Consider the following 23,029-nt stretch of genomic DNA (forward strand, 5'->3'; position numbering starts at 1 on the left):
AGTCATTACTGACTCCAAGATGAACATGGGCTGACAATGCGAGGTCATGGTTAGAAGGGCTAACCGGACCTTGTCATGCATCCACAGGTGCATCTCAAGTAGAGCCAGGGAGGTGATCCTCCCCCTCTGTGCGACACTGGTCAGGCCACAGCTGGAGTACTGTGTCCAGTTCTGTGTGCCCCACTTCAGGAAGAATGTGGACAACATTGAGAAGGTCCAGAGGAGGACCACCCGCATGATCCGGGGACAACAGGGCAGACCCTACAGTGAGAGACTGCGGAACCTGAACCTGTTCAGCCTTCACAAGAGAAGGCTGAGTGGGGACCTGGTGACCATCTATAAACTCACTAGCGGGGACCAGAAGGGTTTGGGAGAGACATTGTTTCCCCTAGTGCCCCCGGGCATGACAAGGAATAATGGCCACAAGTTGTTGGAGAGGAGGTTTAGATTAGACATCCATAAGAACTACTTCACAGTCAGGGCAGCTAGGAGCTGGAACCAACTTCCAAGGGAAGTGGTGCTCGCTCCTACCCAGGGGGTCTTTAAGAAAAGACTTGACGCTTACCTGGCTGGAGTCATGTGAGCCCAGTTTTTCTCCTGCCCTGGCAGCGGGTCGGGCTTGAAGATCTACAAGGTCCCTTCCGACCCTGCTTCTATGATTCTATGATAAATATCTATCCCTGATTAAAATTACATTAAAAGGGTATTATATTTGAGAGTATTTACCAGTAACTTAAAGGTAAAAATGTTACAGTGCTGTTGCAATTTACCCCAAAATAAGCATTTGAAACCTAGGAAATTTACAGTGCAAGTCATGTGTAAAGGAAATTCAAGCATATAGGGGTACAAACACATAGTTAAAGTACCCAAACAACCATAAATTCTGCTCTCTAGGGATACTGTGCATTAAAGACAGGATAATGTTTAAGACATGTTAATGTTTATGGTCTCCCGTTAGATTAAACTGACTTGTAAAGGCATTAGAATTTTTTCCTCAACACTTATTTCCTGTGTAGAGGAAAGATGATAATTGTTGGAATTTAGTCTGATATCCTAGTGACTGCACCTAAGAATTATTTGAGTTTGTCTATGGTCTCTAATATGACAGCAATTACATTCAATACTTAGTAGTTTTGTTTAGCTATGAACTATATTTTCAACAATAGCTGTGCAAAAGATTTGATGTTTTGAAAAATAGGTTGGATACTTTTCTAAAATACATGCTGTAGTTCAAACAATAATGAATTCAGGGAAATTTTGTGGCCTTTATTAAGCAGGAGTTTGGATTATATTAGGGGCATGAAAGATATGTGCTACAAAACCCTTTCATCATGTTTGTGAGGCTGGTAGCAGAGCTGGGAATTTGGGGGTCAGGTGAGCAGGGTATGGCCTGATGATGAATTCCCAGCAAGCCCAATGGACATGCATGTTGGTGGTAGCGTTGGGGTGGGAGTCGAGGTAGCGGAAGGTGTTAATCCCCGTGGCACTGCTTGGTCTGCATCATTCTATTTGTAATATTTTCAAAAGAAGGAAGGAGTCATATAACTGCTAAATTTATTAAGGTTTTAATTAAACTTTAACTCATGAGCAAAAGGATTTGCCTGTAAATTCCCAGAAAATTCACTCTTTTACCTAATGTGTAAATGCTGTTACCTTGGGGAGGACACTCTGTATTATCACACAAAACAAAGAATTTGGCTTTATGTACAAAATTAAATAAAGCCATAACCATGGAGTCCCAAACAATGCCTCCATATCAGTAGGTGTTTGCAACTGTACTAATTTACATTAACAATTAGAAGAGTTGTCATGCCTGCTGTTTCAGGGCATAAAATTTCCCTGTAAACTGCACAAATGGCAATAGCACTTGAGGCTATAGTGGGTCAAAATTCAACATGAGTCAGCAATTTGAAGCTAAAAAAAAAGCAACACCTAGATATGATCCACCAGCTCAGCCTAGAGATTTAAAATAGGTCAAAAACATAGTATAAACACATTTTGACCTGCTGTGGGCATTGTGAGTTCTTGGCAACAGAAGAATTTCTCTATTATTTTTATGTAGTCAAGAAACAAGTGAAAACTAAGAGCTGGCAATTTTTTAGGTGTGTCTTTAGTCTAAAAAGATTGAGAACCACTGACCTAAGGGTTCAGGTCATGCTTAATATTGGGAGGCAAGGTGCCAGAGAAAGATTACGGGTAGGGACTTACTTAAATCACAATTTTGCGATTTTCATGGAAACCACAAAAACGGGCAATCCCCACAATCACTGTGAAAAATGGCATTGGCTGCAATTTCCCAGGAAATCAACCAATAAAACCCCAAACTTAATAAAATGCTAGCTGCTCCTCACTGCTGCTGTCACACAACCTCATAGCCTGCTTGGGAGGGGAAGGCACAAGCTGACGAGGCAGCAAGAAGGGCAGCAGCCAAGATGGCAGCTGCACCCTTGTGCCTGTCTGCCAATCAACATTGGAGCCAGGGCCATAAAAAGGGCAGCCAGCAGTCAAGATGGTGGCCACCCCCTTGTCCCTCCTCCCCTTAGGCCTCTCCACCTGTCAACATCAAGAGGTGAAGCCTCTGCCAATCAGTGCTGAAGGTTGGGGCCACCTTGATATGACTGTAAAATTGGATCTGAACACTGTGACCAAGCTGTGAAAACTGCTTTCTCTCACACCGAGTTAAATAGGTCCCTAAGTATGGGTGTGTTCTAGTAAAGTAACGAAAGAGGACCCTGGACTGTATGAAGTTCTGGTTTGTCTTGATATGTGAGGGGGGACAAGATTTCATACTAGGTGGTTCATGAAGGGGATATAAAATATCTCAGTAATTCTTCTGCTTATCCTCTTCATGCAGGACAGACTGATGTCTACCAGTGTGACAGATCAGAAACCACGTTTCCTCTGTGACTGCTGTGTTCACCAAAAAGCACACTACACTCATTGGGAGTCAATACAGATATTTGAAAGACCAAAAAGGAGAGCTTCTTCATTGAGATCCCTCTGTTAATTGAAAAAGTGGGATGACTTTAACCCTCACCACTCTCACATTGTGCTGTAAAACCTACCCCTATACCACAACATATCCTAAAGAAGTAGAGCACAATTAACAGATTTCACGCTCAAAAAAAACCTAGAAAAGGTCAGAGAACTTACATTAAAGTTATGTTTACAGGATGACTGAAAATGAGCTGGCCTTCTTGGCAGTTTTCACCACATGTTTATAAGTCTTGCGACTCTAAGGACTATGATAAAAGGCACTTCTGAAATTATAACTGAATGAAATATGTCAAACTTACTAAACTAGTGATCTATGGGAAGAAAATAGGATGCTAGACTGTGCTGCAATTGGTCAGTTCTACTGAAACAATTCCTGTGTTCCAGAACTTTTTAATTCAACATGTGAGCAAGTTTTGAATCAAAAAACTTCTCTCTCAGTAATTTGTGCCTCATTTATTAGGCAACCAACATCAGAATGTGCAAAGTCCAGTGGCACATACCTCTACACAAATCTTTTCTTGAAAAATTTCACTTTAACTGCAGAATGAAAACAGTTTAAAGCATGAATGACTGGTGCCTCCCACAACTGGGGGGTGCTGTGGTGGTGAGCAGGGACCACCTACTGGGGGGCAAGTGGTGAGGGGTGACCAGCAGTGGGGACTGCCCACAAATGCCGCCAGCCGCATCAGCAGTGAGGTGGGGGCAAGTGTAAGTGGTGACCACCTGCAGAAGTTAGCAGCAGCTTCGGCAGTGGCCAATCTCAGGGGGGGCATGTGCCCCCTTGTGCCCTCCCTACACATTGCCTATGGTTTCAACTATTCATAAAAGGTGTAAATAGGCCTGTAACTTTGAATTTGCATCCTTTTATCTTAGCTGACACAAAACTCTCAGACACCATTCCTATTTGCTGAATGCACTAGTAATGTAGGATTAGTGAAAGGAATTGATGCTTTGCAAATGGCTAGTTTCGGACAGTCAACTATGGCAAACGTTTCAAAAGTATGTAAGATGTTTAGGAGTATGTAAGTTGCATCATGGTTCCCAACAGTACTCTCAAGAATGCTACACTACTCCCATGCAGTGCTTTGAGTGGGCCAATAAGCACAATTGGGTGGCAATGCCTGTTCATCCACCCATGGTACTATACAGATTCATAAAGTCATAGACTGTAAAGCTGGAAGGGACCTTGGAAGATTATCAGGTCCGGCCCCCTGCACTAGGTAGGAAAGACAACTGGGGTCAAGTGACCCCAGCAAGGTGACCGTCCAGTCTGCTCTTGAAGATCTCCAGGGTAGGCAATTGCACCACCTCTGGAGGGAGCTTATTTCACCGTCTGGACACCCTAGCTATAAAGAAATTTTTCCTAATGTTCAGCTTGCAACAGTTTTCTAGGAGTTTGTGGTCATTACTCTTAGTTTTCCCAAAGGGTGCCCTGGTGAGAGTTGTTCGCCAAGTCCTTGATATATTTCCCTGATGTAGCAGTAAGCTGCTACCAAATCCCCTCTCAGCCTTCTCTTTTGTAGGCTGAAGAGTCCCAGGTCCCTCAGCCTTTCCTTGTATTGCCGTGCAAGTCTCTGATCATATGGAGGTGGGTCTTCTCCAGACTCTCTCAAGCGTTACCACATCCTTGTTAAAGTGTGGTACCCAGAACTGGATGCAGTACTCCAGCTGTGGTCTCACCAATGCTGAGTAAAATGGAAGAATTGCTTCCTTGGTTTTGCTTGTGATGCATCGATTTATGCATGCCAGAGTATTATTTGCCCTACTGGCTACAGCATTGCACTGATGGCTCATATTCATACTGTGATCTATTATTACCCCTAGGTCCTTTTCATTCATGGTGCTGGTCAGTTTGGCTCCATCAAGCCAGTAGGTATGTTGAGGATTGTTCATCCTCAGGTGAGGATTACATTTCTCCATGTTGAACTTCATCTGGTTTCAATCTGCCCAACTTAATGGCCTGTCTAGGTCTGCCTGTATCTGCAGCCTATCTTCAAGTGTGACCACGCTTCCCCATAATTTGGTGTCATCCGTGAACTTGGCCAGTGAGCACTTCACCCCCACATCCAAATCATGGATAAAGGCATTGAAAAGAACTGAACCAAGCACTGACCCCTGAAGGACTCCACTGGCCACTTCTCACCAGGGCAACACAGATCCGTTCATTAGAACTCTCTGGGTCCTACCCCACAGCCAGCTTCCTACCCACCTAGCTGTCATGCAGTTAAACCTGCAATCCTCCAATTTTCTCATGGGAACATCATGGGATACCAGATGAAAGGCCTTTTGGAAGTCAAGGTATACAATGTCAACCTCCTTTTTCTTATCCAGATGGTGAGTTACCTGGTTGTAGAAGAAGATGAGATTGGTAAGACAAGACCTGTCTGCAACAAAGCCATGTTGGCTTTGTTCAGAATCCTACCCTCTGCAAGCATATCACACATAGACGCCTTAATTAATTTTTCTAGGATTTTCCCTGTGATAAAAGTTAAATTAATTGGCCTATAGTTACCTGAGTTTTCTCTTCTCCCTTCTTGAAGATGGGCACAACATTGGCCCTCTTCCAGTCCTCAGAGACATCTTCGGAGGGCCACGAGTTTTGGAACAGTTTTGCCAGGGGCACAGGTGTTGTTTTCCTTGATCCTCCCAGTTTCAGGCTATGGGCTGGGGAGGATCAGGCAGATCGAGGTAGTTAACCAAAGACTGGCGCTGGTATCATCCTGAAGGCTTCAGCTGTCACAATCACAGTCCACTCTTTGGTGAGAGAGGCAGTGGACTGCTGGGAAGGGATGGCCTCTACCTCACTGCACTGGGAAGGAGGCTTTTCTCAGCCAGACTGGCTGACGTGCTCGACTGGGCTTTAAACTAAGCCCACTGGAGGATGGGGGAACTACCGCCACAGCAAGCCCACTGGGCAACTTCTGCAAATCCAGCAGGCTAAGGCACTCAAGGGAACCCACCCCTACCCCAGCCCTGGGAGGATTTGTAGGGAAGACAAGGGCCCCCAATGGGACACTTATGTGCCCATACACAATGCCAGGAGCTAGGGGAATTAACAGGAGGAACTGCTCCTCCTGCTAAACAAGAATGACTACGATCTCATAGGGATAATGGAGACCTGGTGGGATTTCACCTATGACTGGGCCACAGGTATAGATGGCTATACCTTGTACAGGAGAGATCACGTAGACAAAAGGTGCAGGGGTGTAGCTCTCTATGTCAAGGAACGCTACACATCCCTGCAAGCCAACATTGGCACCCAGGGTGGATGACTGGAGATTCTCTGGGTTAAAATAAGTGGTGAACATGGCATAGGGGACACAATGGTGGGAATCTACTACAAATCTTCTAGCCAGGATCAAGAGCTCAACCAGGAATTCACCAGGGAACTGGATGAGGCTGCACACTCCTGGTGCATAGTTGTCGTGGGAGACTTCAACTACCTAGACATCTCATGGGAAAAGCACTCAGCCAAATCTGAATGGTCGCAAAGCTTCCTCATGTGCATGGACGAGCTCTATCTAACTCAAGAAGTCTATGGACTGATGAGGGGCAAACCACTGCTTGACCTGGTACTAGCAATGTGGGATGACTTAATTAGCGACCTAACAATAGAAGGGAGCTGGGAGACAGCGACCATGAGCTGATCACCTTCACTATCCGCCATAAAGCTGGCAAATCAGTCAGCAATGCAGAAGTCCTTGACTTCTGGAAAGCTGACTTTGACAAGCTCAGAAGACTTGTTGATAAGGTCCTAAAGGGCCACAACCCAAAGGGGAGGGGAGTTCAGGATGAGTAGTTGCTCCTCAAGGAAACGATCCTGGAAGCACAAGGAATGTCTATCCCGTCTTGGAGGAAAGGTAGCAAAAGGGCACAGCAGCCTCCTTGGCTCTAAAGGGAACTAGTGGACCTCCTGCATCTAAAAAGAGAGACCTATAAAGGATGGAAGACTGGATCCACCTCGAGCCCCCAAGATCTGGAATAGCCTGCTATTGGAGGTGGTTCAAGCACCTACTTTGAACACCTTCAAGTGAAATTTGGATGTTTATCTTGCTGGGATCCTATGATCCCTGGTGACTTCCTGCCCCTGGGGTGTGGGGCTGGACTCAATGATTTTCTGAGGTCCCTTCCAGCCCTAGTGTCTATGAAATCTATGAAAGGAGGAGTATTCTGCCCTGTAGGGAGCAAACCAGGAAAGCCAAGGCTGTGACTGAACTCCAACTGGCTACACATATCAAGGACAATAAAAAGTCCTTTTTTAGATATGTGGTGAGCCAGAGGAAAATCAAGGGTAACATTGGACCCCTGCTAAACTAAATGGGACAACTGACAAGCGACACCCAGGAAAAAGCCAACCTGCTTAATGGGTATTTTGTGTCAGTTTTTCACCAACCCCAAGGGACAGCTCTACTCAATACAGTACGGAATGGCCAGGATGAGGGAGATCTATTACCCTACATTAATGTAGACAATGTGAAGGAACACCTTGAGAGGCTGGACACCTTCAAGTCAGCTGACCCACACAGTTTACACCCCAGGGTACTTAAGGAGCTGGCAAGTATCATAGCTCAGCCATTGGCACAGATCTTTGAGAAGTCCTGGTGCTCTGGTGTAGTGCCTGAAGATTGGAAGAAGGCCAATGTGGTGCCTCTCTTCAAGAAAGGGAGGAAAGTAGATCTGGGGAACTACAGCTCCATCAGCCTGACCTCTACCCTGGGGAAGATCTTGGAAAAAATTATCAAAGAGACCATTCTTGACAAACTGGCATCCTGAGGGATAGCCAGCACGGGTTTGTTGTGGGTAGGTCTTGCCTGACCAATCTCATCTCCTTCTATGACCAGGTGACATATCATCTGGACAAGGGAGAGGAGATTGATGTCATATATCTTGATCTAAAAAAAGCCTTTGATCTGGTATCCCATGATTATCTCATAGAAAAACTGGCCAACTGCGGCCTCAGCTATATCACAGTTCAATGACTGGGGAACTGGCTCTGGGGTCGGACCCAAAGGGTGGTAGCTGATGGAAGACAATCATTGTAGGGTGCTGTGACCAGAGGGATCCCCCAAGGTTCTTTTCATTAATGATGTGAACACTGGTATCAGAAGTGGACTGGCCAAGTTCGCTGATGACACCAAACTTTGGGGTAAAGCGTCTACACCCGAGGACAAGATGGTGATTCCGGCCGACAATTACAGGCTCAGAAAATGGGTGGACAAAAACCTGATGGCATTTAACACCGAAAAATGCAAGATACTCCACCGCAGCATGTTTATAGGCTCAGGAGTGCTATGCTTGCCAAAAGGGACTTGGGGCTCATGACTGACCACAAGATGAATATGAGCCACCAATGCGATGTCGCAGCTGGTAAAGCGAGGAAAACTCTGCCTTGCATCCATAGGTGCTTCTCAAGCAAATCCCAGGATGTCATCCTCCCACTGTACTTGGCCTTGGTGAGGCCGCAGCTGGAGTGCTGCATCCAATTCTGGGCTCCACAATTCAAGAAGGATGTGGAGAAACTTGAGAGAGTCCAGAGGAGAGCCACATGCATGATCAGAGGGCAGGAGAACAGGCTGTATGATGACAGCCTGGAAAAGTGCAGGCTCAGCAGGGACCTGGTAGCTGCCTATAAGTATATAAGGGGTGTACATCAGGATTTGGGGGAATGCCTGTTCACCAGAGCACCCCAAAGGATAACAAGGTCCAACAGTCACAAACTCCTCCAAGACCGTTTCAGGGTGGACATAAGGAAGAACCTCTTTACTGTCTGAGCCCCAGGGCCTGGAACAGACTGCCACCAGAGGGGGTGCAAGCACCTACCCTGGACTCCTTTAAGAAACATTTGGATGTGTATCTTGCTGGGATCCTTTGATCCCAACTGACTTCCTGCCTTTGGGGAAGGGGGCTGGACTTGTTGATCTCCTGAGGTCCCTTCCAGCCCTAATGCCTATGAAATCTATGACTTTGGCCAGCTCCTTCAGCACTCTTGGATGAAGTTCATCTGGTCCTGCTGACTTGTGTATGTCTAATTTTTTTAATTGATCACGCACCAGTTCTACAGCAATAGTAGGGAAGGTAGTCATTCCTATATAGTAGGAAAGTTGTCATTCACACATATAGATGTGGCTTCTGATATAGGAGCAGTGCCTGGGGCAGTACAACCTGCTTGGGGATGCCACTCAAGAGGGGTACCCTGGAAATAAAGAAGTGGTTAGCTGTGTTAGACTAAAGTGAGGCAGAAGGTAGTGTAGTGTGGCACCTTAGGGGGCATCCTGATTAGTGCGCATGTATGGTTTGTGGTGCCTCAAACAGGCACTGCAAACCATATATAGTGTGCGTGCACTTGTTTGCTGCACTGTTAAGCATGGCGAGTTTTTTGACACTGCGAGATCCTGCTGTCAGGAAAAAAAAAACGCTGCTAAAAAAGCATTATGGTGCATCCAGCAGCAGCATGCACCACCAGAAACAGAGCCTGACCAGCCAGAGTCACACTCTGGTTGCTGGCCAGACTCCAAGCAGCAGGCTTGGCCCCGCTTATGCCCTGGGTGATGCTCAGACCCCAGGTAAGGCTGCTGGGGCCAGCACAGCCTGCCAACTGACTGAATCCAGCTTGCGGCTGCCCCTACAGTGCTCCACATAGGATTGAGCCACTCCCACCAGGCAAACCCATGTCACACCCCTGCCAGAGCCCACTGGCCCAAGCCCCGGACAGGGCACAGCTTCTGGCGGGGCTGTTCCCAGTGCTCTGTTCCCCTCCCCTCCAGGAGGAGCCACCAAAGTGAAGTTTCCCACCTGCCCCAACCAGCACAGCAGGGGCAGGAGCAGGAGGAGGAACCACTGCTGGAGGTGAGGGGAGCAAAGCAGCACCCGGGTAGTTGCAGCCACACCAGGAATAGCCCCACTAGAAGCTGTGAGGGCTGGCCAGGGCCCAGGCTGGTGGGGCTGTTCTGCTCCCCTTGCCTCCAGCCACAGGCTAGGGCCAGGGCCAGGGCCAGGGCCAGGGCCACAGCCATGGCTAGTGCATGTGAGTGAAAGCACAGCATGGGCTGTCCCTGGCAGGGCGTGGCCCCATGCAGAATGTCTACCAGCACTCCCCACCTTCCCCTCCCTCCTCTCACCCCCTGGTGGCTCCCAGACAGCCTCCCCCCACCCCCCCGGCGCACATATCCCTCCATACACCCCCATACACCCCTCTGCCACCCCCGTCCCACAGGACAGAGTAAGCTGAGAGTGTATCACACCTGTCCTGCTCCCAGACACTGCTCCCTACCCCCCACAAAGTCCCATAGGGAGTTTTGATGAGTTATTGAGAGGCAAGGGAGTGGGGGAGAAGTGCTGACCCAGCCTGCGATGACTCATCAAAATTCCCTATGTGGCCTTTGGACCCAACTAATTGCCCACCCCTGGTCTGTGCCCATTAGCTACCTAGGCCCAAATCTCCCAAAGCCATTTGGGTTTGTATCTGAATTCACAAGTATGGCACCAATGACCTATTCAAAACTGCTGCTTAGCTGCCACCTGCCCCTGTAGGCACTTGCATTTCCACCAGCATTTGCATTTTCACCATAAAGGTGCTTAAGTACTGATGTTGCTCCAGCTAACAAGCCACTCAGCCCCAGAGCTCAGCCCCCAACCATAGAGGACCTGAAGTGAGACTATCAAAATAGGAATTTCCTTGTTTTTTTTGCCAGCAGGGCTCAGTCTCATAAGCATGATCAGAGCATGCCCAGAAGAGGTAGATCTCAATTGCCTGATGCTTAGCTTATGTAACTGGGTGTGGGAGACCTGGACTCAAATTCTTGATTTGAAGCTGGGACTTGAACTCATAATTCCCACATCTCAGGTCACTGGGCTACAGGGTCTGTCTCTTTGTCTCAGTGCCTGTATAGCCAACAATGCAACCACCATCACAGGGGGGAGGTGGAGTGATTCCTTCCCAGAATCACTAGTGTTGTGGGAGTTAAAGAACTGGATTTTTGAAGGTGAGGAAACCAGACTTAGGCACCCACCGCCAAGAAATAAGTCGTGGTTCAAGACCTGGAGCAGAGACAGTTATCTATCTTCAGTCTAAGTTACCTGTTTTGTTGTCTCATCATCTCTCTCATGCCTAATACTGTCTGAGAGTCACAAACTGGGCAAACTCACATTTAAGTTCCATATCTGACACAGACTGGCTGAAGTGTACTAACCAAAAAGTGTGGCAGCTACAGCCATTGCCATTCAAAAACCACAGTTGGAGGAGGAGGAAGATGTGTTTCTTTCCTCCCTATGTACTGACAATGTAACAGATAAACACAGCTCTCAAGGAACAATTAACAACAGAATATTCATCAACTCATATTTTACTTGTTTAAATGTTTACTAAACATTTTTAAAAAACAAAATCCTTCCTTCACTATTGCCAACATGTGCATCATTGCACCTTCACAGCTCCTCCTGTGATACACTTGCCTTTGCACAATGTCACTATGGCTAGGATATGCAATGTCTTGTGGCACAAGAGTCTTTTCTGCTGTGAAAATCCTCAGTGTGAAACTTGGCTGATTCTCATCACAATCATAACATCATACACTCCAGCTATCAGAGGCTGTGGAGTGCCCTGTACCTCACTACAGGTAGGAATAAAACATATTATACATTTTTTATATTCTAAGACCTTGGTGTTGTATTTAACTTTCTATGGCTACCATATTTACTCAAATCCAAAATGAAATTCCCCTCCACCATTTACCATGGTGGGGAACCGCTCATCTTGGATTTGAGTACAAAGCTCCAACTCCAGCCCCAAACAAGCTGCCTGATTCTCCCGTAGAATCATAGAAAATGAGGGTTGGAAGGGACCTCTGGAGGTCATCTAGTCCAGCCCCCTGCTCAAAGCAGGGCCATCCCCAACTGGATCATCCCAGCCAAAGCACTGTCTAGCAAGGTCTTGAAAACCTACAAGGATGAAGATTCCCACCTGTCTGGGTAACCTGTTTCAGTGTATTACTACCCTTCTAATGAGAAAATTCTTCCTAATATCTAACCTAAACTTCCCTTGCTACAACTTGAGACTGTTGCTCCTTGTTTTGTCATCTGCCACCCCTGAAAACAGTCTACCTCCATCCTCTTTTGAACCTCCTCTTCAGGTAGTTGAAGGCTCCTATTAAGTCCCCACTCAGTCTTCTCTTCTCCAAACTAAATAAGCCCAGTTCCCTTAGCCTCTCCTTACAAGTCATGTCCCCCAGCCCCTCACCATTTTTGTTGCCCTCTGCTGGACTCCCTCCAGTTGGTCCATGTCCTTTCTGTCGTGGGGGGGCCCAAAAATTGAATGCAGGACTCCAGTACACACTGTTGGCTCATATTCAATTTATTGTCCATTGTAACCCCCAAGTCCTTTTCTGCAGAGTTCTCCCAGGCAGCTGGCCCCCAGCCTGTTACTGGCACATGGCATTGTTCTGTCCTAAGTCCTACACAAGCTCCCTTGCACATCCTAGTGACAGTGTTTAGAGAAGGCATGTCAGGGGCGAGGCACACTATGGAAATTCAGGGAGAGCTCCAGAATCCTCCAGATCCTATTCCAATAGATCTTGGTAAGGAATTGCAATGTGGAGTAGCTCCCAGGTTCCCTGGAGTATTCTAGGAATGTTCTGGCTCCTATTGAGGCCAAAAGGCTAAGAGTCAATTTAATGCTCACCCTCTTTCAGTAGCATAACTAAAGTAGGATGAGCAGGGTGCCCTGGTGCTGCTGCCAACAGTGGACTCATCATTGTTACCACCCTGTGTGCCACCAGTGCCCAGAGCACAAAAATGCTCCCCCACTCCATGCTTGTGTCTCTGCCCTCTTTCCCTACATTTGTTAGGGAAGTGCTAGTGAAATGTGTCTGAGCGACATCTCTGGAAACTGATGTCTTTTGTCTACAGACCTGGCACAGGTACACAATGGCAAGGTAGGATCCTATCCACCAAACCCTGCTTCCTCTCTTGTCTCCCTCACGTCTCACCCAGACTGAGATAGGCACTCCACTCACTGATTTCAGGACGGAAGGGGCCACTGTAACCTGTTTGAGCTTTTTACATAGGTCATAACATTTCACACAGTAATTTCTGCATAAAGGTTTTACCGTGTGAGAAAATGAGAAAGCATATCTTTAAGAAAGACATCCAATCTTGGTTTCAAGTGATCAAGAAGAATGCTTCACATCCCCCTGTAAGTAGCTCCAGTGGCTGATTATCTTTACCATTACAATTTTGCACCTTGTTTGTGGTTTGAATATGGCTAGCGTCAGTTTCCAGCCATGGTATCTAATTAGGTAGGTCAAGTCATACCCAAAGACTAATATATCTTCTCCCCATAAGAGGTACACCTTACAAGCTTGGTCAAGTCACCAAATGGGCTCCTTTAATTGTCTCACTGAAAGTCTATCCTCAATCATTTTGTGGCCCTTCTCTAAATCCTCTCTAATTTTTTAACATCCCTTTGAAGTGTAAACATCAGAAATTGACTCAACATTACTAGAAACAACATAGCAATATTCTCAGCAATGCAATATATAAAGTAACATAACTTCTTCCCTCCTGCTGAATATTTCCTTTTTTTAAATGCACCCAAGGATTGTATTGGCTATTTTGGTCATAGCTTTTTACTGAGAGTTCATATTCCTTTGGTTACCCATCATAACCATAAGTACTTTTCAGAATCATTGCCTTCCAAGATACATCCTTTAGTAAAGCCTATATTTGTTGTCTCTAAATCTCTTACCCAGTATATTTAATCATGTTAAAGTTTCCAAGACCATTCAGCCCTTGAGCCTTGTAAGAATGATAGCAAGGCCACTAATTAGCATCCACTGTGATATTGAATATTTTGACTGGAAAAAAAATCTGAGGTGTGCCAAAAGATTTTGTTCAGATGACCAACCAGCTATTAGGTGGCGTTAATTTCTAGTCATCACCAATGTGAGATTGTTTTTTAACCAGTTAATTAAATATGAAGAGCTCCTATCTTATATCTGATCCTATTAAGCAGTCCACTTCCAAAGTCAAATTTTCACAAATACCTTGCAAACTTCTGGCATGAACATACAGGCTCCCTTCTCCATCACAGTGGACACGTCAACAATTAGTGCACATGAATAAACTCTGGAGCAATTAGCTCCAGAGTTTATTGTTGCACAGCACATGGAGCTTGGTTGGAGCAGCCCCAGCTGGCAGGTCCCCAGGGGTCAGCCTGCCAGCCTGGGGCTGCTCCAACCAGGCTCAGTGTGCTGTGAATGGGCTGGTTGGGGCATGAGGGTGCTTAAGTGCAGGGCTAGCCAGCAGGCAGTCCCTGCACTGAAGTCCCCTCGTGCCCCAGCCAGCTGCGTCAGCATCTATACATGTATGCTGCTGCAAATGAAAAATCTCTGCAGCAGGGTAGTACCTGCATTTACAAGCACTACCCTGCTGCTCAGTTTACTAGTTCCCTGCACCCTAATAGGGGTGCATGTGTAGACGTTGAGATGAATTAGCTCCACAGTAAACATCTTGTGTAGACACACCCAGTGAGTACTTGTAAGTGTTTCATTTTTTGCCAAGGATATAGTCATTTCAGGCTTTCTTTAAAAATTATAAAGGACCAAAAAAGGCACAAATGTAAAAAGTCTGGTGCAGAACCTTTAAAAGCATTGGAAAAGCTCAGCTCACACCAGGCAAAGAATAAAGTACTTGCATTTCCTTTTTAATGAGCCTATCGTACAAATATTGTTTCTTTCTCAACAACTAATTGAATCAGAGATGTATTCACTTTCTGATGAAGTGAGCTCTTACTCATGAAAACTTCTGCAACTCTGATTCAGTTAGTCTATAGGGTGCATCCCAGTCCTGCCTTTTGCCTGACTTCAGTTTAACATAGGTAACTACCTTTCTCTTCTTTCTCAAAGATTAGTTACTTGCCTTTTTACGCGCTCTCCATGAAGTGCCTCCATGAGAATATCTCTTTCTCTCCCACAGCAGGAAGACCATTCCTCTCTCCTGAAGCAGAGTGGCACAGATGTCCCTCATTAGCACAGACACTTGGGACAACTGAGACAAGCTGAAGCTATCTAAGAAGCTGGCAATGTATTTCAGCAGTTCTGCTGGGAGGCTGCTTAGAGAGTGATTATCTTCAACTTGAATCCTCATTTTGAAGTTGCATTTCTCTGGTTCAGAAAGCACAGGGTCAACCAGTGGTTTAATAGCAAGTGTCTTGAGAGGCTGGCAGTAAATAACCTTTGCTTTATGACCGGGAGGACGGAAATTATTCTGAACAAAAGTACATCCCAAGTAGGCAAGGGGACAACGGTGTTGGAACCACCTGTCCAGACACGACTGGATATCAGCATGCACGTTCTTGAAATGTGAAGGAAACTCATCCCTCCTGAAGAAGTGATTGCACATGAATGTGAAGATAGAGCTGCTTTTATTATGCCTTCTAGTCACACATTGTGTGTCAAGCTCTACATGGAGTTCTGGGGGGTTTTGTGCATCCAGAACATCTGCTAGAGTTGCCCCAGCAGAGAAGGATTCTGCCTGAAATGTGTATGTCTGTGTCCCAAAATCCATGAACAGTCCATCAATACTCTTTGCTTCGGATATCTCATGACCTTTCAGCTCTTTTTCCAATGCACACAGTAGTGTAGTTCTGACTATATCTGATTTGGGTAATTCTTCCAGGTTTATTCCCAACTCTGAAGTATCCACTGACTTGTTCGCACTTGGCATCTTATGTCCCAGGGCATCTCCAAGTCGTGCTCTTTTGCCATAATAGCTGGTAGGTACTTTAAAGGTACAGACGGTTTTCACTTCTTGATGCTCCAAGTTCCCATAGACAAAATCTTTTTCTTTGGGTGTGCAAGCAGCTAACTGGCCAAAATGGATAAGCATTCTCCCATGATGCACCAGGTACATGTTATAACCACCTACATCAACTTCTTTTTTCAACCTTTCCAGAACCCCATCTTGCCAAGGGGCCAGGCCTGTCTTTTCTGCAGATAAATTGATTTCATGAGGTTTTTTGTTTTCTTTTGGGTCCTCCGTGGCAGATGCCTCCTTTGACTTCTCTTTGGGTTCGTCTCCAGAAGAAACTGGCACTGTTTTCTTGGAGCTTCCACCTTCCTTTTTTTCTGTGGTTTCTAATGAGCCTGTTACCTTGCAAGCTGAAAGTTCCTTGCTAAAAATGTTCTCCCAGGCTTTGTAACTTAACAGGTCCATCCCCTCCTTGTCTTTTGCCAACTCCTCACGCTCGAGTTGGCTCAGCTCTATCTCTTGGCCATCATTTTCTGTAGAACCACAGAATGCTCCTCCAACAGCTTCTTGTTCTAAACCTGCATCTTCAACCATTAGTGCTTCCATTTCATCATCTTCTCTCCACTCAGGAAAAAGCTCAGCCACCTTCAGATTCCTAAAAAGAATCTTCTGATCTCGGAAGGCCAGTGCTGTATCCAGACACTCTTCGTTATGTGGTTCCTTCATAATGTTCTGATGTAGGATAGTGTCTGAGTCCACATTCGGCCAGCGATTCCATTCCATAGAGCAACACACAATGCTGGCTGGACAGACCTGAAGGTGCTTTGCCAGCTTAAAGCGGGCCATGGAGAAAGGGCAGCCATAGGCTGAGTTGAGGCATGCTACCTGCTCGAGGGGACACAGGAGTTGGTGTTCTTCCTCTTTGCACTTGTGAAAGGCAGCCCCACAGTGCAAGTGGCAATTGATCACCATGCAGGAGATGGTGGGCTCGATGGGGACTCGGCAGTACCGGCTGAAACATTTCTCACAGTGTTTGTGCTGCCCAGGGGGGTTCCTCTGAGGCCTTCCCTATGTACATTGAGGATGAAAAGGCAGTAAGAAAACTTAGTTATTTTTGGAAGTTGCAGGAAAGGCTAGGGTCAGTTAGTCAGAGTGGGTTTGACTCCTATATGCTAAGTGATACTGCTAACCTAATGCTATAGTCTAGGGATGTCAAATTTTTTGACCATCCTGAGCCAGATCTGGACTGCAGGGCTCCTTGCAAGCCTCATCTAGACCCACCTCCAGCATCAGAACAAGTGGTAGTGGCATTAACCCCCATGGCTGCCTGAGCCTTTTTGTTGGCTCAGGGAGTCATGAGAGTTAATACTTCCATTACTCACCCTGCCACCACTGAAACAAATCCCCAGTGGGACTCCATACCCATACATTTGGTGGTAGGCTGAGCAATAGTGATGTTAACCCATGAGGTTTCCTGATCTGACAGAGCAACTCAGGCACTCTTGGGGGTTAACACAGCAATTGCTTGTCTGCCTGCTGCTAAAACAAGTCCCCAGTGGGGTTTCATACCTGGCAATTTGGGGGTGGGGCGAATGATGGTGGCATTAATTCTCATGGCTCCCTGAACCAACACAGGGACTCAGGGAGCTGTGGGGGTTAATGCTACCACCACTCATCCTGCTGATGAGTTCCTGGACCCTCCTCAAGTCCCATGGGCCAGATGACAGCTCTGTAGGCCATATCTGGCCCATCTGGCCCTTGGGACCAGTCTAAAAAACAATGATGTAAAACTGCTCACTTAGATCTATGCTCTGCATGTCTCAGACTCAGATCTGCTGACAGTCCTGATCTCAGTAAGCTCTTCTTGCTCTTTTATGTGTTAGCCCAACAGAAGCGGCATAGCTCTGAAAGATTTTCACTTCATCCCAGCATCTAGACAACATGGGTATATGGGCTTATCTTACCAGATCTTTTCAGCCTTTACAGCAGAGTGAACATATGATGTACCACCCTAAAACAGTATATTTTGAATGAACTATGGAATTACACTGGGAAAAGTTGGATACAAGTATACCTCTGTACGTGATACTGGTATAAGTATGTGTCTGCCTCTATCTGGGAGTAGCTATGTGCTATGGGAAAACAGGTTTTACATGCTCCCACCATTAGAAGTGAGGCTTTGTAATAGTGCCTAGTGAGGATACCTATTCCCATATACCCACTCATCTGTCTAGTATGGGTCATGGTGCAAATTACACCAGTGTACAAAACCAATGTAATTTACACTGATGTAAATCTGTTGTGAGTCTAGATCCTATGTCAGGGAATTAACACCCTTACCCCCTTGTCTTATGTCACTTTCTCTGTAGGAGGGCCCCTCTCAAAATCTAGGCATCTTGAGAGGAAGCTTCTGGACTGGAAAATACAGAGCTCACCAGTGGCTAGTAATGAATCATAGAGAAGTAGGGCTGGAAGGGGGGTGGTGCTGGGTTTTAAGGACCATTACCTGGATTTTCTTTTGTGATACTTCTGTTTCTGTGGGTTCTTTGCTAGTATGCCTCTCACAGTATTCCTCCTTCCCCTCCCTCCTTTCTTCCTCCTACTTTCTCACCGATTGTATTATAATCACTCACTCCACTTTATTCTGTGCTCTATACTGTCCTTTCACAGCATCTGATAAAGTGAACTTGAGTTTATGAAAGGTTGTGCTCTATTTCTCTGTATATCTTAGTGTATAAAGGTGCATATCTACCCAACCAATTAAATCCATTCTGCTTTTCTTCTTCACAAGGACAAGTCCTGCTTGGCAGAGAGCTTTCTTTGCCCTTTATCTTCAACAGCATATGAAGGAAAGCAAAGAGACCAAAGAAGAGGGACTGGTAGACATGAGTTCAGGAAAGTGGAGCTGGCAAAGATCCAGCTTGTAAGAAAGCTCTTCCCTCCACTGAAAACGTAGGAACAGGGGTTATCAGAGCCTCTCTTCTGCCTTGGGGCAGAATCACTTGGTAAGGGGGCCAGACAGGGAGTTAGGAGCAGAGCAGCGGAGACTCCTTTTAAGGAGAAGTAAGACTGAGGTGGTGTAAAGACGATGGAGCCTCAATCTGGTTAGTTGGTACATATGTGTCTCTGGTGTCAAAAATTATTTTGGAAATCAAAATCTTTCTCTTAACCAGGAGGGATATTTAAACATCAGCTCCTGGCCCTGCTTTTTATTTTGCATCTCACCACAACCAGCAGAGACACTGCACAGAGCAAGCTGGCACCATGCTGCAACAGTTTGATCAGGCTTTGCTCATGCCTGGGCAAGTGTACACAATTTGAAACAATAAAATCTGGCATTTATTGTGTCAGAGTTTATTGCTCCTGGGCACACTCCTTGAATGTGTGCCTGAGACCGCAGCATGTTGAGCCAGATCAGAGCAGCCGTGGCTGTCAGGAGGCCCAGAGTGTCACTCCGCCAGCTCAGGAGTGCTCTGACCAGGCTCAACATGCTGCAGAGGAGCTGGATGGGGCATGAGGATGCTCCAGTGTGGGGGTAGGTAGTAGGCAACCCCTGCATGGAAGCACCTTTGTGCCCCAGCCAGCCGTGTTAACATCTACACATGCACTACTGCAGAGAAAAAACTCCACAGCAGGATAGTACCTGTATTTACAAGTACTACCCTGCTGCAGAGTTTATTAGTTTACTCCAGCCTAATACCCCTGCAAGTGTAAATGCCAAGACATTTACTTCAAGGCTTGTCAACTCCATAGTGAACTCCTTGCATAGCCGTACCACCTGTTATGACTGCTGTGCCTGCCACATCTGTGGTATTAAAGGAATAGCAGTGAGAAAAGGTCACACCTGGGTTGCTGCTTGGTAACATAAATTAACAGTCTACAAAGTAGCTTGTTTATAACTGGCTTGCCTATGTCTGCTGTTTTGGTCTTCCCCTAGCTGGGAAATCCCTACTCCTGAAAAATGAGTTAAGCACATCAAGAACAGCGTAGTTCACAAGGCCACACACCAACCAGAAGGGTTTTTAAGAACTCAAAAAGCATAAAAAATATTTCTGTCCACACCTATCCTAATTCAACATTATTATCTGTAAGCAAATGCCTTTGACTTCACTGAAATGACTCACCTGCTTAAAATGAGCTTTGTGTCTATACTGTATATATATTTAGCTCTGTTGCACATTGGCACAAATTACAATAGTTATAAAAGCCCAGGTCACCACTGCCTTGTCTACTGTATCATTATGCACCTCCATGCAAAGTGCATGTAAAACACAACACCTGATGTGAATGGATACTTCTAATTTGGCTGCCTCTTACCTTCCCCCGCCCAATCCCCCCCCCACATGCACACACTTTACACCAGGGTTAATGGCAACACAAGAGGCAGGGAAATGGAAAACTGTATACGGAGTGATAAGAGAAATGGAAAACAGAAGCAATCTGCCTCTGTTTCATACATTCTTCTATCTTTGAAATATCTTTATTACTTTAGCAGATTGCCTTTAACAGAATAAGGAAAGGAGACCCAAACAAACTGCTCAGCAACTAACCAGCTACATCATGTAACAGGGGCATATCCTATTACATGTATTGGTGACAATGAGACATCTAAGGGTGGCCTTCTATTCCTTTGTCTAGATTTGGTTGTTTACATGGATTTTTTTTTAAATGCCGAAAGTGCCACTTACATACAGGCAGGAATGCCGTTCCTGGCTGCACAGTGTACATGTACATAACCAGCTACCCACAGAAACTAGGAATGTACAGTAGCAACAAGAGGGTGTCTTTCCTGTCTTTCAGACCTCTAGAGACTAGAGCACTTATCTAGGAAGCTAAAGGATCTGAGTTTTAGGCCTTGCTCACCTACAGGGGATTGCAAACCTGAGTCTTTCTGACTTAACAGCAGGGTGTTCTAACAACCACACAACAGGTTAGGTGTTATTCAGGGCTCCTTCTGAAACTAAGCCAGGCTAGAGGAGGCCATTTCTTCCTCACTGGGAGCACGGGTCCATGCTAGCAACCAAAACCATATGGGTGCTCTACCAACTCAGCTACTAGGATCAAAAGATAGAAGGCCCTCCTCCCTTCCTGAGTCCAGTTTTCTCTAGTCTTGTGTTTTGGCCAACCGCATTTTCAGGCCCTGAGTGCCACTATTCATCCACAAGGGACACATGTATGTCCCCAGCTAAATTTGTGACCAGTGCATAGACTTCTATGCATGTCCAGTCTGGGCATGCATGTAATCATCTCTGAAGACTGTCTACAAAACTAGGCTTTGCACACAGTCTACCTCTGCTTAAATGCAATTTCTGGCACTTTAGATCAGTGGTTCCCAACCTTTTTAGACTGGCAAACCATGGACTGGAAGTGACCACAGACTGAAAGTGACCACGGACCAGCAAACTGTGGACCAGCATACTACAGCCTGGAAGTGACTGGCATAGTGTGGACCGGGCTGCAAAGGGTTGGCTGCCAGTCCGCATTATGACGGTCACTTCTGGACTTCTGGTCCAGCAGCTAACTCTCCTGCAGACTGGCAGCCAACCCTTTGCAGCCTGGTACCGGGTCATGGCCCAGGGGTTGGGAACGTCTGCTTTATAGGACCAAAAGTGCCATGTAGATGACCAAATCAGAACCTTTTTTTATTTTCCTTTGATCTGCAACAAAGAATGGTACAAAGCTGGAGAATTTATATGCAGTCAAGGTAAAGAAAGGATATTGGCAACTTTGCTGGCACTGTCTTAAAACAAGTGAATCATATTTTCTTCTGAACAGGAACCTACCATAGCTCCAGTGGACTGTCTTGGTTGCCTCTGGGAGAAAAAGGCACAAAATTAGTAAATTAATCAAACTTCTTTTTCAGTAAACTAAAAATACAGTGGCACCAGTACTCCAATGCCTAGACATTAGTACTTTGCAGTTCCCTGCAGAACATTCAGTTGCAAACACCCCATCCTAACAAACAGCAGCAGCTGTGACAGAGCAAGTGGACTAGGGCCCAGTGTGCTATAAGACCCTTCTTCTCTCCTGTTCACTGAACCCTGTTCTTTGTGCTCTTCCTTGGAAAGGAGTGATACTGTGAGAATTAATGAGAGGGAATCAGTAATAATACTAGAGGAAGGAAATTGACATATTGATATGAGGGCCGTGTGAAATTTCAACAAGTGTTCCTTTCGAAGCTGTTTCAATTCATTTTGCGCTTGAAACAGTGAAATCAAAATGAAACAAAAGGCTTAGAAACAGCTTCAAAATGAAATGAGGGCATGCAAAACGTTTCAAAACATTTTGAGGTTCAAAGCAGCCCAGCGGTAGGAGGCAGGGAGAGCCAGGACTGCACTGCAAGTGGCTCCACCACTGGCTCTCCTGCAGCCTTCTGCCGCCAGGATTAGCTGCATGGGGCTCACAGAGCTGCTCAGGGTGCAGCCTGGTGATGGGAAGCAGGGAGAGCCAGGGCTGCGCTCCAAATGACTCCACCAGCCCCACAGAGCTCATCCTGGCCTTCCAGCACTGCTGGACTCCTCCTGGGGGTGCGGGCCCCCAAACCTGTGCAGTGAATGAGGCTGCTACTTCTGTCTGGGCCCAGCAGCAAGACCAGTCTTCCCAGTGCTGGATGTGGGCTGTGCCCAGCACCAGTCCCAGGCAGCAGCGCTAGCCTCCTGCCATCCCGAGGGCAGATTTGGGGACCTGCAGCACCAGGATGAGTCTGGCACAACCCCACAGCCCTCCCAGTGTTGCAAGCCCCCAGATCTGCATGCAGGATGACAGAAGGCTGCTGCTGCTGGCAAGTGACATGAGTTTTGCTTGTCAGCACCTTGAGGTGCAGTTTCCCAGAAACCTCTGCACCTATCTCCTTGAAACATGGCAGGCTTCCTGCCCTCAGAAGGGACTACCATCTCTGCAATTTTCATCTGAATCAGGCAAGAAATGACAAAGTTATAGGCATTTTCATAATTCCCCATTATAGCCTATGGGCAAAATGTCAAAATGCATCGAAACAGTGCAACAGTTTTGATGAAACAAAATGGATCAGTGCTTCAAAACAGAATGAAATGATGAAACGAAATACTGTCCCTTTGAAATGGCAAAACAGAAGTCAAAATGAAACAGTCCTGTTTCACACAACCCTAATTGATACCTATATTAAAACTTGACCTCGTTCAGTTTGAACTCTCAGCTCTGAAAGGATATGTCATGCTTGACTATTCCATTGCTGCTCTGGCTCTGACCAAGGCCTGTTGCTTCAGGGAGAGGGGAAAAACACCAGTCCTATATAGGATGGTGTAGCTTG

General features: G+C 46.1%; 1 protein-coding gene across 1 annotated transcript in view; it reads right to left on the reverse strand.

The window, feature by feature from the left end:
- Positions 1-23,029, reverse strand: part of FBXO40 (F-box protein 40) — a 38,078-nt gene that overhangs the window by 4,681 nt on the left and 10,368 nt on the right. Inside the window, 2 exon segments of the mRNA XM_019544122.1 lie at positions 14,911-16,809; positions 21,525-21,554. Of these exon segments, the coding sequence (XP_019399667.1) occupies positions 14,911-16,809; positions 21,525-21,554 (1,929 nt within the window).

The sequence above is a fragment of the Crocodylus porosus genome, unplaced genomic scaffold (genome assembly GCF_001723895.1).
Source record: "Crocodylus porosus isolate Cpor-Errol unplaced genomic scaffold, CroPor_comp1, whole genome shotgun sequence".
NCBI classification, from domain to species: domain Eukaryota; kingdom Metazoa; phylum Chordata; order Crocodylia; family Crocodylidae; genus Crocodylus; species Crocodylus porosus.